This window comes from Triticum aestivum, chromosome 7D (assembly GCF_018294505.1).
Source record: "Triticum aestivum cultivar Chinese Spring chromosome 7D, IWGSC CS RefSeq v2.1, whole genome shotgun sequence".
Classification (NCBI taxonomy): domain Eukaryota; kingdom Viridiplantae; phylum Streptophyta; class Magnoliopsida; order Poales; family Poaceae; genus Triticum; species Triticum aestivum.
This window is the reverse complement of record NC_057814.1, coordinates 619503343-619519197: the sequence shown is the minus strand read 5'-3', so window position 1 is coordinate 619519197 and position 15855 is coordinate 619503343. Positions and strand designations below refer to the sequence as shown.

The 15855-nt window shown below is 47.3% G+C and overlaps 2 protein-coding genes across 2 annotated transcripts; both read right to left on the bottom strand.

The window, feature by feature from the left end:
- Positions 1-4457: 4457 nt before the first annotated feature.
- On the bottom strand, positions 4458-5254 carry LOC123169589 (basic leucine zipper 19-like). The gene has a single exon (XM_044587454.1). The coding sequence runs from the start codon at positions 5217-5219 to the stop codon at positions 4530-4532; it is 690 nt and encodes a 229-aa protein (XP_044443389.1). The 5' UTR covers positions 5220-5254; the 3' UTR covers positions 4458-4529.
- Positions 5255-9760: 4506 nt separating this feature from the next.
- LOC123164857 (basic leucine zipper 19) lies at positions 9761-13929 on the bottom strand. The gene is made up of 3 exons (XM_044582462.1): positions 13748-13929; positions 12637-13401; positions 9761-10372 (listed from the first exon to the last, which is right to left on the bottom strand). The coding sequence occupies exon 2, from the start codon at positions 13397-13399 to the stop codon at positions 12647-12649; it is 753 nt and encodes a 250-aa protein (XP_044438397.1). The 5' UTR covers positions 13400-13401; positions 13748-13929; the 3' UTR covers positions 9761-10372; positions 12637-12646.
- Between the last annotated feature and the right edge of the window lie 1926 nt (positions 13930-15855).

The following is a 15855-nucleotide window of genomic DNA, read 5'->3' as shown; positions in this document are numbered from 1 at the left end:
ATGCAGAGCACAAGTTCTGTGTCAGGCACTTGTGGCAAAACTACCAACAGCAGTTTAGGGGTGAAGTGCTCAAGAACCAGCTGTGGAAATGTGCTAGGAGCACAACTCCTTCTGATTTTGAACAGAACATGGAAGAGCTTAAAGTGATAAACTTTAAAGCATGGAAATGGCTGTCAGGGATGGACCCCAACACTTGGGTTAGGGCATATCAACAAGAGTTCCCCAAGTGTGATATTCTTCTCAATAATGCTTGTGAAGTGTTTAACAAGTAGGTTGCATCATTGTTTGTGTTTTTCATCACATGAAGCATTCAACAGGTAGTTCTCCATCACAATATTCTTCTGACATGAACCAACTGTTGGCTTAGGTACATTCTTGAGGCCAGAGAGCTCCCCATATTGTCATTGATCATGACAATAAAAAAGCAGTTGATGACAAGGTTCTACAACAAGAGAGAGGAAGCAGAAACATGGGATGGCACTGTTTGCCCCAAAATTAAGAAAAGACTTGAGAAGAATGATGATTTGTCAGCTACATGTCATGCATCAAATTGCAGGGGATGGAATATTCCAGGTAATCTAGCCTGACTTAGCATTTTGCATATTCATCCTGTTTTCTTGCATTGAATAAGTGCCCTATGTCATCTGTGTAGGTTGATAACAAAGGGAGATCTTACATAGTGGACATAAAAGCTTTAAGTTGTACTTGCAAAAGGTGGGACCTCAATGGCATACCATGCCATCATTCTGTTGTTTGCTGCAAAGATGAGAGAATTGAGCCTGAGGACCTAGTTGACAAATGCTACAGCATTGCCTCATTTCTGAAAGCCTACCAGCCTATCATCATGCCAGACAGAGATGAGAGAGAGTGGGAAAAGATGCATGGTCCAGTGATCAAACCCCCACCCAAGAAGAATGACAAAAAGGGAAGGCATCAGAAGAATAGAAGGAAACAACCACATGAAGCCAAGGACAAGAGAGGAGGCAAAAAGCTCACAAGGCATGGTGTGGTCATCACTTGCTCTCATTGCCAAGAGGAGGGTCACAACAGAGCAGGTTGCAACAAGAGGAAAGCTGGTTTGCCACCTGTGAGGCATGTGCCACAACCACAACCTATTCCTCCTATTCCTGTTGACTCATCAGATGATGAACAATAGAATGTGCATCAAGTTGAAGTTGATTCAGGCAGTGAAGAAAGTGAAGAGGAACCAGTAATAACTCAGGTTTGTCTTCCTTAATCATTGTCAAGCTTTACATATTCACATTGACAACAATTTATGACTTGTGAAGTGTTCTAATGATGTTACTTTCATCTTTTCAGGAAGTGTTTGGTGACACAATGGTACAACAGATGAGAAGGGAGCAACAATCATCTAGGAGACCTGGACTTTCTCAGCAACCCATGCCTGAATCAAGCTTCATTAGCTCAGCAAGAGCTCAGAGCAGTAGCATGCCACATGTTACTACAACTGCTAGCAGGGATGGTAGTCAAGCCATGAAGCTCAGGCAGATGAAGATGGAGAAAGACAGAGAAATGGCAGAGAAGAGAGATGCTGCACTGGAGGCACTAAATGCTGCAGCAGAGAAGAGAGCTGCTGAGGCACAAGAGAAGAGAGACCTGGCTGCAAAGAAGAAAGTAATAGAAAGAGAAGCAAAGAAGCATGAAACACAACAGAAAAGAGCTGCTAATGTTGCAAAGAAGAAGGAAATAGCTGAAGCAAATAGAGCAATTGTCCTACAACAAAGAGAGAAGAAAACAGCAGAGCTGGCAGCTGCTAGAGAGGAGGCAAGGAAGAGAAAAGCTTCTGAGCTTGCTGCCAAAAGAAAGGAAGATCAGCACAACAGGTCCAGGCTTAAGAGGGCCTCTACAAGTGCACATGACATGGGAGGTGGCTCTACAAGCAAGAAAACCAGGAAGGTCAGCATGTTTGATGAACTGAGAGAGCCTAGGAAGTAGAAAATTTGGTCTGTATCAAGTTCTTCTGGTGAACTAATCCAGTATTTTGGTGTTTCTTGTCATGTTAAACTTAAATTTGGTCTGTGTCAAGTTCTTCTGCTGAACTTAACCTTACTGTTAAGCTTGTTAGACATGTGCTTTTGGTGGATCTTTACTATCTTATTTAACCTGGTGCTATGTTGTGCTTGGTATATATGTTGCTTGTCATATATATTTCTTGAACCTGGTGATCATCTTTGTTACATATCTTGTGATGATCATCTTTGACATGCTTATCATTTTGCCAACATTTTCTGATGTCACTTACCACTTATCATTATGTCAGATCACAATATAGTAATGCAAACAACCCAACTGTGATCATATATATTGGCCAACAGAAAGACATAATATGCAACATAGATTGATCAACAACATACTTTCATTACATTACCAAAAGGGGACACTTGGATCACTTCTTCATCACCACCATCACTACACTACATAGTTCCATTACATTACTAGCTTACTAGCATCTTCATACTACCAACAATTCAACAGGTCACACACAGCACACACACAAGCACACCTACTGCCAAAGCTATCTTCAACATCATCACACACATAGTTCACTCCTCCTCTCCTCAGCAGCATCACACACAACACTTGCATCACTTCATCAGCAGCATCACACACAGCACACACACAAGCACACCTACTGCCACAACTATCTTCAACAGAAGAACAATCTGCCTGCCAACCTGCAACAAAGATTCACTCCTCTCCTCACAGCATGAACCCCTGAATCCTACTGCCATCATCCCTCTAGCTCTTCTCTCTTCATTGCGCCGCTCCAGCTCTTCTCTCCTGTCTTCAGACCACCCAATTGCATCCACAGCATTATCTCCAGTGAGAAACATCTTCTCCGCCAAGTAAGCAACATACTCCCTCTCCCAATGCCAAAAATTGCATCCATTCTGTCAAAATGAATGCAAAATCAGAGACCAAATGTGCCAAAAACAGAGACCAAATGTGGCAAAATCAATGCTTTCCAAGACCAAATGTCAGAGAACTTACACCATGGCTGGGGCAGCGGTAGTACACCCATCCAGGGTGATCCTCAGTGCCGGAAACATGCTTCTTCACCATGGAACCACACCCCCACGGGCAGTAGATGAGGGGGATGAATGGACCGCCGCCGCGGTGAGAAGAGCGGCAGGAGCTCGATGCAGACATGCTTCAGGGGAAGAACAACTCGTTGCAGAAGCGGCGACGCCGGCGGTGAGCGGTGCTGGGCGGGGAGTGGGCGACGGCAGGACGACGCCGGCTAGGGATTTGGTGGCCGACGACGAAAGAGGAAAATGGCTAGGGATTTGGAGGACGATGGGGGAGGGGGTTTTAATACAACGCGAAATTTGCAAAATAGCCCCCAAATCAACTCGCCAGTGCAAAAGAACCCCCGCCTCGCTTGCGTGGCTGGTCAAACAGTCAAACAGTATGCCACGTGGGACAAATACGGCGACGCAGCGTACGCGGTGACATGCGCTGTTAACAAATGTAATGATAAGCACCGTAATTTGGGTATTCCGTAATCCAGTGACCAAAGTGAACTTTGTGATCAAATACAGTGACCGCGGGTGAATTTATCTCCCTCCCCTGTCCTGCCTGATTTGAGATTATCTTCTGGCTCTCCTTGGTGTCAGCGTCTCCAAGATTTGACATTATCTTCTGGCTTATAGTCGTAATTGTAATCTTCTTGATGATACCACAACTTGATGACTTAGATGGTACTACTCAAGCATCAGGTCGCGAGCTCTGGGGTGAAAGTCTTGGTCTGACCCGAGCTGGTTATACCTGGCAATGGCGATGTTTTTACATAGTTACATTGTTCAAGGCATTGCTCGGGTATGCTCAGATTGATTCTTCAGGGTGAAAACCTAGATCCTAGCCTGGGTGGTTGGATCTGGTGAAAATGATGCTTGAGTGTTGCTCCCTTCTTGAAGGCGTTGCTGTTGAAAAAATTCGTTGTCTGTGTGGTGTCATGAGATGGATGGTGTGGATATGCTCATTGTTTTAGTTTGCCGATCATGGATCTGACCTCTTTGGAGTTTTTTATTCTTCCTCGCTTACGCATAGCCTTGGTCTAATATGACTTTGCTGTTGTTGTCGTGTTTTTTGTGTGCATGTGTTGGTGTTAGCTGTGTGCATTCTATTTATACAGAGGCCGGGTGTGTGCTCTTAGGATATGTATTCTCTTGATGCTCCTTTTTGAGCCAATAAAATTCACCGTTTGTCGAAAAAAAGGTACTTCACAAGATTTTTTTTTTCTACAAAATTTACGAAGTTTGATTTCAGAATATTTTTTAAATGGGGAGTAAAAAGAACCAGAGTGAGTACACACTCACAGTACATCTACATCTACTGAAGACTAAACCATGTGGGACGCCAAATCTAAAGTTTTGATCAACTTGCGCTTTCTTCAACCTACCGACGACTGTCGCCACCGTCCTCTCTCCTTCCATGTCAACCGCCCTCCAGCACTAGCCCACTACCTCAGAGAATAATATTCTCCATTGCATAGATCTGCTCTGATATTAAAGAAAACACGTATGAGGTTGTTCACAGGTTGCTATGAAATCACATGAGCTCATAACCTGGGCACCGCCCTGACCGGCGCCCTTGGCCGGCCGGCGGTGGTAAGGGAAGGCGCCGATCTCCCCTTCGATCCTGCCCCTGACGTCGACGAGCAGGCATCGGAGCCTGGCCGCCTCGGCCTCGAGCGCGGCGTGGTCCTGGACCTTCTTGGCGAGCTGCTCGTTCATAGCCCTCAGACGGGCCGCCTCCTCCTCCAGCAGCGCCGTGTGCGCCTTCTTCTTCTCCCGGTACTTGCGCACGGCCGCCTGGTTGCCCGACGGACGGCGCCTCTTGCTCCTGGAGGTGGCGTGGGCGTCCTCGAACTCGGCCGGGGTCTCCGCGCCGGCGTCGGAGGAGGCGGAGGCGGCGATCTTGGAGTGGACGTGGAGACAGGTGTGTGTGTGGGGGAGGTGGTGGGCGGGCGGGTTGCAGGTGTGGGTATGGGTGCAAGCAACCTGCTCCGTGTCCATGAGGATGTCGTCGAAGTAGCTGCCCATGGAGGAGCAGTCGAGGTTCCCGTCGTCCATGGCCGCGATTAGCAGCTGCTTGGCTTGGAGACGCTTAATTAAGCTGTGCTCACGTGCTGCTTGCGTGCAATTTTCGTTTTGTTTTTTAGAAAGGTGTCGACATGATGAGAAATACTGCAACATGGACCAGAAGAATCCTCAAATAATTTTAAAAAATAGACCAGAAGTAGCAACCGACTTTTATCTAGATATTCGCCTTTTTCCAGAGGAAAAAAAAGCCTGTAGGGAATATTACTGAGAGGGAGGTGATAAATGTCTGCCATGCTCCCGCCCCCACCGTGCCGGCGTGCCTGTACCACCGACGTTGTCGCACCACCTGAACCGATGCAACCGCGCACCCGAGAGCATTGCCGCCACAAGGTCGCGCCCGCATGGACCTTGGCACACGCCACCCATCTCCCACACTCCTCCATGAACCATTGCCACCATGCACGCGTATCATATCGGCACACAGTGGCAGAGCTTGAGCGCCATTGTTTGAGCGGAGATCAAAACAAGATTTAGGCCAATTTTCATTGGTTATCTATAGGTCATCTATTCGGGGGTAGTCCAACAAAACTCTTGTGGACTAGAGGGCGGATTACGGTGATACGGATCGTTTAGCAGGTTTGATGGATATTTACAAATTGGATAAGGAACCATGAAGAACACCAAGACCTAAGAGCTAGAGGCTAAACACAAACAACCACAAGGACACAAATAGAAGCATAAGAGCCTCAAGTAAACCATACATCTCACGAATAAAGTTTATTCGGCCAGTCCTATCGACCCAACAACTCGAAATGGGAGAAAGGGACAAGCGTAGGATAATTTATCCCGAAATCCTAAGAGATGGAGGTCTTGAGCTCCACGGAGCCTTAGGGGTCTTGAATTTCATAGGAGTCCTCTGCGCAAGAGGAATGCCTTGATCCCATTAGAGGTTCAAGTTCTTAATTTACGCTTTGCTAACTCTAGGTCTGACCCTAGGTATGACTTGTATAGTTTGGGGGTGAAGGGATAGATAGAGTGGATGTACACACACTTCGGCATGATTCTTGTGTGCATGTAGGTGCCCAAACAATCCAGTGTTCGAGTGTTGGGGCCTCCGCAGGTTAACTTTGCGGTTGGCGACATCGACATGAGGGCCTCAACAATCCAGGACAAATTCTAAGATCCGTTTGGGTGCGCTTAGCCATGACCCGGAGGGTCTGGGCGAGTGTTTGGGTGCTTTCGGTCCCGGCCTTCTGTCCGGCTGCTCTAGGCCTAGGACCGGACTGTCCAAGTGAATATGTCTGAACTGTCCAGCCTCCTCGTTAGAGCTCTCCTCCTCCTTGTTTGACTCCCTGCTCCTCGATCACGATATAACCTTCTTCCATTGCTTCTCCCTGATCCATGCTTTTGTACTAGAGTGCACAAAGGTTTACTGATTGACATACTAGACATGTCTGATTTAAATGCAAAGGAAGCTCAATGACGAATGAAGTCACCTCAATTAGTATGGCTAGTGCTCGTGCCCATGTCATGGGTCCACATAGGGCTCGGGGCTTTGGTGGTGAGCATGTGTTTATGTCCGGCGATGTACCGCATTACAGTTTGGTCCTCACTAGGCTTTGTCATTGTTGCCGCACCATTGCACACGTCCCTCTGAACTCTCGCAGTTGCATCCACCTCTGACAATTCGGCCCATGATGCGAAAGGACCCAAAACCCTCCCAAGAGAAAAGAACGCAGAAAAAGGAAAAAGAAAAGGATGGAGACGGGCCAACCCATTGGGTTGAGCTCAAGAACAGGAGACATTTAGGAAAAATTTAATAATAAAAAAACCACATCACAAATTTGCAGAAAGGACTTTGGACTTCTCCAAAAATGCATCGTTTGTTTATTTCTCTGTGATAAGAAAATCATCGGAAACCGCATGTAGTTTACACTTTTTACAAGAAATCGCTTTAAGAGGTATTAGGCATCCACAATGGAAGACCCTTGTGTAGGCGCTTATAGAAAGAAAAAGAAATTTCATGAAACTAAAAAAGCACCTAAGAGTTCTCCAACACTAGCTGCTAAACACAGATGCTTAACCCAGACTAATAACAACGTATACCATAGCTAACTGCATGCTAGCGCTCGATGCATTTTTATGCACCGATGCCACACCTAGCTCGGGATTCATGACTTTCACTATAAGGCATCATATGGTTGAATCACTTGTGGCCCAACACAGATGCTTAACCCACACATCATCTATGTTGACACCACCTCTCCATGAAAAACATCACATCATATGGTTGAATCACTTGTGGGAGAATTCATAAAAATGATGAGGCCGACGGACTTTTGGATTGCACTAAGGGGCCATTTTGGTGCACCCCGTGTTGGTCAATGTTCTATGCCGCCAACAAGCAGGCAAGATAGAAACTAGACGCTCTCAAGCAGTGTAATAAGGCCTCATATTCAGAATAGTAGAGTTAAAGGTGAGAAGCCTACACCAGATATGACAAAAAGAATTCAAATCAGACTCAAAAAGTGGAAAGCATAGCAACACATGCCTTGTTAAATCATATGATAAACAAGATGGATCTCGTCATAAGTGTCAAGTGTGGGTAATAGGGAGATTGGTCAAGTTGCACCATTGCCCATAACGATTTGAGAAGAGGAGTAGGAGGATGGACGAAAACTTGACAAAGTTGTTTAACATATGTGAGAATGTGCCATTGTTGAGGACCAATGTCAACACAAGCGTGGGAGTTGATGGACTTTGCTCGAAACCTGGAGAAGTATCAGGTCATAGTGGTACGCAAGCGGGGGTGGAAAATACTGTGACATGGTGGCGGGCATCAACGTGGGTATCATTGAGTGCGGCATGACGGTGGACACTTGAGTGGCCGTCATTGATTGGGGCATGGGGTGCCAAAACACATGAAAATGGACAGATTTGACCCTTTTTCTGAAACTTCATCACAAAATGAACCAGTTCTGAAAATATTTCACAGAATGACCTTTTTTTCATGATGCCCAGGCTTGGGGCTCCATGCTAGATACCATGAAACCCTTGGTGAAGGTAGATATCGTGTAATCTAGCATGGCACCCCGGTGCAAGCTTCATGCTATCTAGCATGGCGCCCCAACCTAGGGCGTCATGAAAATGGGTTATTTTTAAAAATATTTTCAGATTCAGATCATTTTGTGCTGAAGTCAAATCTGTCTGTTTTCATTAACCCAAGATGCTATGACAACAAGGTACACATGAAGAGCCACGAGTCATAAAGCCACCGCAATCAGGAGGAGTGACCGAGTCATAAAGCGTCGGCATGGGCAGGGGCGTGCCAGGAGAAGGTGACATGATGACTATTGCATGACCAGCACAGACTGCGTCCATAGCTAGGCAGAGTAGGTGAGTCATGACGCTTGCCTGGAGATAAAGGGGCACAACTCGAGGAACGATGGTTGTACTTGAGTGTGCATGAGGTGCAAGATAGAATATTGAAGATCTTTGCACTAATTGTCAAGAATCATGTGTATGAGTTCGTTGCACATCACTGGCAAAAAGGAGATTGCGGAGTTTGTCAGCGAGAGACTTCATCCGCGAACAGTAAGCCATGATGGACATATAACCCTAGATGACAAAGTGAAACTACAATAAGATGTACATTGCCTAACAGCACCTTGACGACCGCTCAAGGGAGTAGGCGATGTCCTCACGGGCATCACGATCAACAGAACCTCCGTGGAGACTATGGCGAAATTCGCTCTAGACCCCGCCAGGCCAAATTTGCTGAAGAATACATGGAAGAAGCAATACCACTAAGCATAGTTGGTCCCCCAGAGATTGAGTGTGATTGGAGTTTTGTTGCAAATACTTGTCAATTGGATATGGCGGTGACTTGATAGGTTAGGTGAGACGGGGAGGAGGGCATGGCTCCGGAGGTGCTCGGTAAGTGGAGGGGGTGGGATTGGTGTCCATCGTGTTGGCCTCTCGGAGATCAGGTGTGATCGAAGCATGGTTACATATGTTGGTCCGCTGGGTATGGTGGGAGGAGTGGTAGCGCTGGCAGCATGAGTGTCCAGGTGAGTCGAGGAGGAGGGATCAAAACTATAGGTGGAGGTGGTCATGGCAATCGAGAGCATGGAGAGCGGTGACCATTATTGGTCTCCCTGAGATCAAGTGTGTGATGGGGCGTGGATGCAAAGTGAGTCAAGTAGGAAGGCCCGGAGTAGGAGGTGCTCATGGCGATCGAGAACATGGAACATGAGTGGCGGTGACCTAAGCAGCCATGTGAGTCAAGGAGGAGGTGCTCATCTCAAGTTGATGCTCATGGCAATTAGGAGGAGACCAGCCGAAGATTAAGATCTACTCCGTTCCATAATATAAGAGCACCTTTTACACTAGTGTACATGTGACTGAGAATAGAAGAGATACCACACAAGGTTGTATAGATCTACTAGAACAGAAGTGAATCTTGGCCAGGACATGCAATTTTTTACAGGTACTCTCCATTCCAAGATTTAAGCCAAAGTCAAACGTTTTTTATGTTTGACCAATAGAATACCAAATCAGTAATGATAGATTCATTATGGAATCTATTTTCATGTTCCATGTATTTGGTATTAAAGGTATTGATATTATTTTCTCGATAAACTAGCTCATACTTAAAAGGGTTAAAAATTCTGAAGAAAAATACACCATTTTAGTAAAAGAGACCACAACTTTTCAGTAAATATTGAACCACAGAGACAAACTGGGCGGCAATACGACCCTCCAAACCAACCCCATTTCTGCAGAGGTTACTTTGTACAAATAATATATCATGGCACAGAACATTCCCTTAAGAATCAAATAACACCCAAGCAATGATGGAATCCATGCGATTGCTTTGATCATAGGCACGGTGTAGACAACAAACACAACGGGCATACATACCAACGAAAGAATTCATGCAGCTGACATCCAACTTGAGGTCTACCCAAGACTGAACTTGTAATCTTCCCACAAAACCTGGATGCTGAAATCTAAATTATTCAAGAAACCTTCGAACGCAGTCTGTTCTACTAATTATCAGCGAGCATCTAGGACTAGGAGCAAAGGCTGTCCAACTCCAAGAACATTACTGAGGCTGGATAGCATCCTAGCTAACGAACTTGTGGCGCCCCAGGCACCATAGAAGGCACCATCGGCAACAGAGCCACAAACACGACAGTTTGAACCAAACGCGGCCCTCTGGTAGAAGCCAGCAATTTATACAGTCCTCCTTTTACGGAGAAGCCAATAGTCTCTCGCAAGGAGAAGATAAGCACCTCAGAGTCCTGAAAAGAAGCAGTAGAATGTGTTACTCAGTCCTGAAACAATCGTTAGCATCGACTTTAAGAAACTTCAAAAGACAGAACAATAAAGACAAATAAATTGCAATGACAATTGACAGAAGAGGCGTTGGCACATGGTATCTGACCTAGATAAAAGCCACACACTATGTGGATAGCAACTCGGAAGTACTGGATACACCTAATAAGAACTATTGGTACAACATGGCATTATTGCAGAGACATTGGATGACTTTTAAGTTTCAAGACTAGGGATGAACAAAAGTTGCATCTAGTAATAGAATCATGGAGGCACTCCACCACTATATGCTGTTATCACTTATCAGCATAGCATACCTATTGACAAGTGGAGAATCAGGTGCACATATTGATGAAAGCCCTGCATCAATGTCCACTATACAACAACCTAAAGTCAATCAAAAGTATGGAAAGGCTGGTGCATTATAACGTACACGGGCAAGTTCCCGAACCAAGTTTCTGATTACAAAACCATAATTTACTACTAGCGCATCTAAAATGATCAACTCTGAGAGAAGATTGTTCGATAATCCGTGAAGACAAGTGATGCTAATATTAAGCACCTGGAAAAAAGAACTCTTCATAATAACACAAAATTTTGAGGTGGCGCTACACTCGAATGCACAGATACGGATACGGGTATCAGTATCGGGCCAATACGGATACGTAAATTCGTCATTTTGAAAAAGTGCCAATACGGATACGTTTTACTATTTTTTTTTTTAAAAGGGATTCAGAATGTCAACCGTGGCCTTTTTACATGCATGGATTCCATGGTTCCCTGTCTTCTTTAGCAAATGAGCAGAAACTCTAGAGTAGCTACTCAAAGCTTCATGACCACAGTAGTCACATTTCCATTTAGTGTTGCCCCCTCCAGGTGATTTCTCTATGATTTGAACATGGCTCCACAATGGTGCCCTTAGATTTGTAGGTACAGTAGGAGGTTCAGCAGGAGGAGCCATCTGGAGGAGATGAGAAAAATGAGATCTTCACAGATCAGAGGAGAAAGAAGAGAGGATGAGCTTGGCTGGGCAGGAAAAAGGAGAAGAGGCGTTGGTGAGGAGTAGCAGCTCGTCGCTGGCTAGACGCCGCTGCCGCCCGCCCTGGGTGAGTAGCTGCTAGGTACGCAGCCACCAGCCGCCGCCTGGTGTGAACTCGGGAGGGAGGAAAGAAAACTGGGAGGGAAAGGAAGGGGGCATTGGGGTACTAGGGTTGCTGTCTGCCTCTAAGCTGGGCTGAGTGGTCTCTTAGATGGGCTGGGCCGTATCCAAAACAAACTGAAAAAGTATCCTTCAAGTATCTGAATTGTTTTAAACCGTTTATTAATGGATACTCCTTGGATACGTATCGGGGGCGTATCGGTATCGGATACGGTATCCGATACCGATTCGCTAGTTTCCTGAAGTATCGGTGCATTCGAGGCGCTACATGAGAAACTGTTTTTACTAGTTTGAAACTTTGTCCAAAAACCTTGAATCATAGGAATTATGAATTCTGATTTTTGGAAATATGCTACACACTGAAAGCAGTGCACAGGTGGCAGCCGGAATGTTTGAGACAGAAACAGTACTTTCGCTGGAGACATTTCTAGCAACCTAAATTAACCACCAGTGGTACTGATTTTATAAACACAAACTAATGCAGACTATTGTTGTGAACAACCTAAACTATGTGCTTGTAGTTTCGGACTTTCAATATCAATTGACACCAAAGATGGCTATGATCAGAAAGATAGATGGAAATGCACAATTATTGCTTGTCCAATCGGTCTGTGAATGTGATAACTGAAAAGTTAAGCAAGCAGCAGCCAAGCACTGTTTGCATGCAAACCATACTGCTAATTCATTTCTAATAAAACCACATGATATTGTCATTCAAAAGAATGTTTGTGCAAACCAAATGAAACAGTTGTTAGATCTAGTATCAATCAAATCCACAGTGGCTTTAGGGCCAGTTCTTTTGGGACTTCTGGCTGGCTGTGGAAATAAGCTGCCCCCTCCCCAGCTTCTTCTATAAGCCCAAACTAAAGCCAGAGACATATCACTGGCTATAGGTAGATAATATAAGCGCCAGGATCCTATAGTTAGGCCAAAACAACTAACACACCAAGTCGCCACATCAAAATCTGCCCATTTGCACACTTGTTGAGAGTTCAAACATACTAAAACACATAGAAAGTAAATTGATGTTGCTGGATGCAGAAAAAATGGCAAAAGAGAAGCATAACTAACCTCGACCTGTTTACAGCATTTGGCCCCCACGGCAGCCTGGGGGGTTTAAAGAACCTGGTTTTACACAGCCCATAGAGTCACCAGCACCTTGCCCCAAAACCTGGCCACTCATAACACCATCGTCGTCCATAGTTCTGGCCTGCTGCATTCCTGGATTGCAGTACAGCTGATCGTTGCATCTGAAACCGCAGGAATTCATAACCTGGGCACCACCGAGAAAGCTCCCCTGGTCGACAAAATCGTTGCTTTTGACCGTCCGCTGGTAAGGGAAGGTGCCAATCTCCCCCTCGATCCTCCCTCTGATGTCAACAAGCAGGCAGCGGAGCCTGGCGACCTCGGCCTCGAGCGCGGAGTGGCTCTGGAGCTTCTTGACGAGCTGCTGGTTGACAGCCTTGAGGTGAGCCACCTCCTCCTCGAGCAGCGCGGTGTGGGCCTTCTTCTTCTCGCGGTACTTCCTGACGGCCGCGCGGTTACCGGAGGGGCGCTGCTTCTTGCTCTCCGGCAGCGACTCGGAGGTCTCGGCGGCGTCGTCGGAGGCGGAGAGGATCTTGGTGTGGACGTGGACGCAGGTGTGGGTGTGGTGCGCGAGGTCGTGCACGGGCGGGTTGCAGGTGTGGGTGTGGGTGCAGGCGAGGTGGTCGGTGTCGCCGTTGAGGATGTCGTCGAAGTAGGTCCCCATGGAGCAGCTGGCCGGCGGGTCGTTGCCCATGGCCTCGCACAGGAACGTCTCCGGGTTGGAGAAGTCGATGTCCCCGTCGTCCATGGCTGGCCACGAGCAGAGCAAAAGATAAGGAGAGTCAGATGCTCCCGTCGGCACCGGGAATCGGGAGCCGCCAGCGGCAATTCGACAGGCAGCGCCGGGAAAGTCGCCCGTCCGGGTCACAAAAAAGGGGGATGGAGAGGTTGCTGACAATAATAAAAATAAGCAAAATAACAAGCAGCTTCGCCCATGGCTCCCCATCCGCCCGCCCGTTGACCGGCTGCGGAGGGGAGCGGGTGGGGCAATGGACGGCGCGGCGGAATCCCGGCGGCGCGGCTGATCCGAAGCGAGCCGATCTCGACGGGGAAGGAAGGGGAGGAAGTAGAAACGAAGCGGAGAAACCGGGCTTACCAGGCGAGGAGGCGCGGCGCCCGTCCGTCCCGCCCACGGCCGCCGGTGCGGCGGCGGAGGCTCGGGAGCGAGGGCAGGAGGGGGAGGAGGGGAGGCGGCGGCGGCGGCGGGCGGGCGAATTTATCTGGGCTTTCCGTTGGGGGGAGTATAGGACGGTCGTGGCGATGGGGCGCGGGTGGGATAGGAATATCAGCCACCTGCGGACGGGCGGTGCCCAATAATCAATTAATCAGTGCCTTTTCGCCCCCTCCTTTTTATTTATTTATTTATTGTTAGTACTATAGTTGTGTACTGTACTATTATCGTCTCTTGTATTGTACTGGTTGTATAGTACAATAATACGCCCGTTGTGTAGATGCGGACGGTGCTGCGCTGGATGCCAAAAAAAATCATATTCTTTTAGGCTGTCAACGGAATATATATTAACACTTTTTTTTTGCGGAATATATATGAACACATGGCAGTGTAGGCCGTGAGATTGCTTCGCTGTTGAATATATGGATGGATCAATTAACTATTGCCTTCTAGGAGAAGAAAGAAAGGCGATCTCGCTTCCCTCCGCCGCCGACCTCGGTTGTCGGTGGTGAGGGGGTCGCCAGATTCACGTGTGTGTATCGTTTTTAGGCATTAGTAGCGTATAGGGTTTTCCTCCTCCGACGTTTAGTCGTGCGGGGTGCCAGACCTGAAGTTTGATGGCGTGTCCGAGGTGTTGTCTGGTTTGATTCTTTCAGCGGCAATGGCTTCGCCTTTATTAGCGAGCCACCTTGAAGGTCCACGCGCAGATGACGGACGTTGATGTCAAACTCAGAGGATTCGTAGGTCTTGTTTATATCTTACTTTTTGGCTGGTGTTTCTGTGTATAAAGGTTGGCATTTGGCTATCTTTTCGGTACGGTTTGTATTATGACGCTTATGACATGTTAACATGACAAAAATAATATTTTTTCTGTTTCAAAATAAGTGTATTGACTTTAGTACAACTTTATACTAAAATTAAGACACTTATCTTGGGACAGAGGGAGTATGAATGGATGAGTCATTCCTTGGCCCAACTTCCTCGTTGTCGCCGGGCACGTCGCGATACCGTGCGCCGCCGAGGCTCTGGTGTAGTAACCTAGTCCGTGCCATGGAGGACGATGAATAATACCACTTATGTATGTATATTATATACGAGTACTACGTATATGCATCTGGTCCATGGAGAAAACTAGGTCGGCGATTAGCGTCATAGTATTACCACGAGATAGAGTAGACTAGAGTAGATTTCTGGGTCACTGGCTGGCTGGGCTGGCCCGTGACGCTTTTTTGTTTAGGCCTCCCCTCCCGCTGAAAAAACAAGGCATCACTATGTTCTCTTGAATGAGCTTCTCTGCTGTTTTACAGCTTTGTAGTATGTGTTTGTAAGAGAATCTCTAGCAGATCCCGTAACTGTCCGGCCTGTAAAATTCATTTATGGGCTCCAAATTCAAATTCACGGGATGACAGACACATACACAAAACAGAGCAGATCCCGCATACATCATCGGAATTCAACATGATTATAAAACGAGTAATTCGCGGCATTAAACATTACTAGAGTTGCAACATAGTTCATACAAACTTAATTAAACATAATTCAAACGGAAATTGAAACTAGTTCATCGTACTACACGGGGGTACTTGCTTCTACGCTTCGGAGCCGGAGTCACCGTCGTCGCCGGAGCCGTCCTGGGCTGACGGGGCCCGTTGCCGTGGAGCGTGTTGTAGATCAGGGTGCTGGAGAGCGTCTGCTGGAGTTGGTACTCCTCCCAGAGCTCTGGCAGGCGCGCGGTCGCAGCTGCATCGCCGGCTGCAGCGGCGTCCCTTGCCTGCGACCACGCGGTCTCGGCCGCCCAGAGCCGCTGGAGGGCCGGGTTGAAGAGCCTCCAGAGACGGCGGAAACTCGCCCACGCCCGCGAGCCAGCGCTGAGGGACTTCGCACCGCGAGTGCGTGCCGCCTCCCTCTGCCTGTCCGACACGGGAGGGCGAAGGCTGGAGCCGCCTGCCTCATCGTCGTTCCCACGCTTGTGGGCGATGAAGCCACCGTGGGCGTCGAACCCACCGTGGCACCAGAAGCACCGCGGTCGCCGA

What these genes read in the sequence shown, in the direction of transcription:
- LOC123169589 (XM_044587454.1), bottom strand. Translation starts at nt 5,219, where the DNA reads ATGTTGCAGTATTTCTCATCATGTCGACACCTTTCTAAAAAACAAAAC.
- LOC123164857 (XM_044582462.1), bottom strand. Translation starts at nt 13,399, where the DNA reads ATGGACGACGGGGACATCGACTTCTCCAACCCGGAGACGTTCCTGTGC.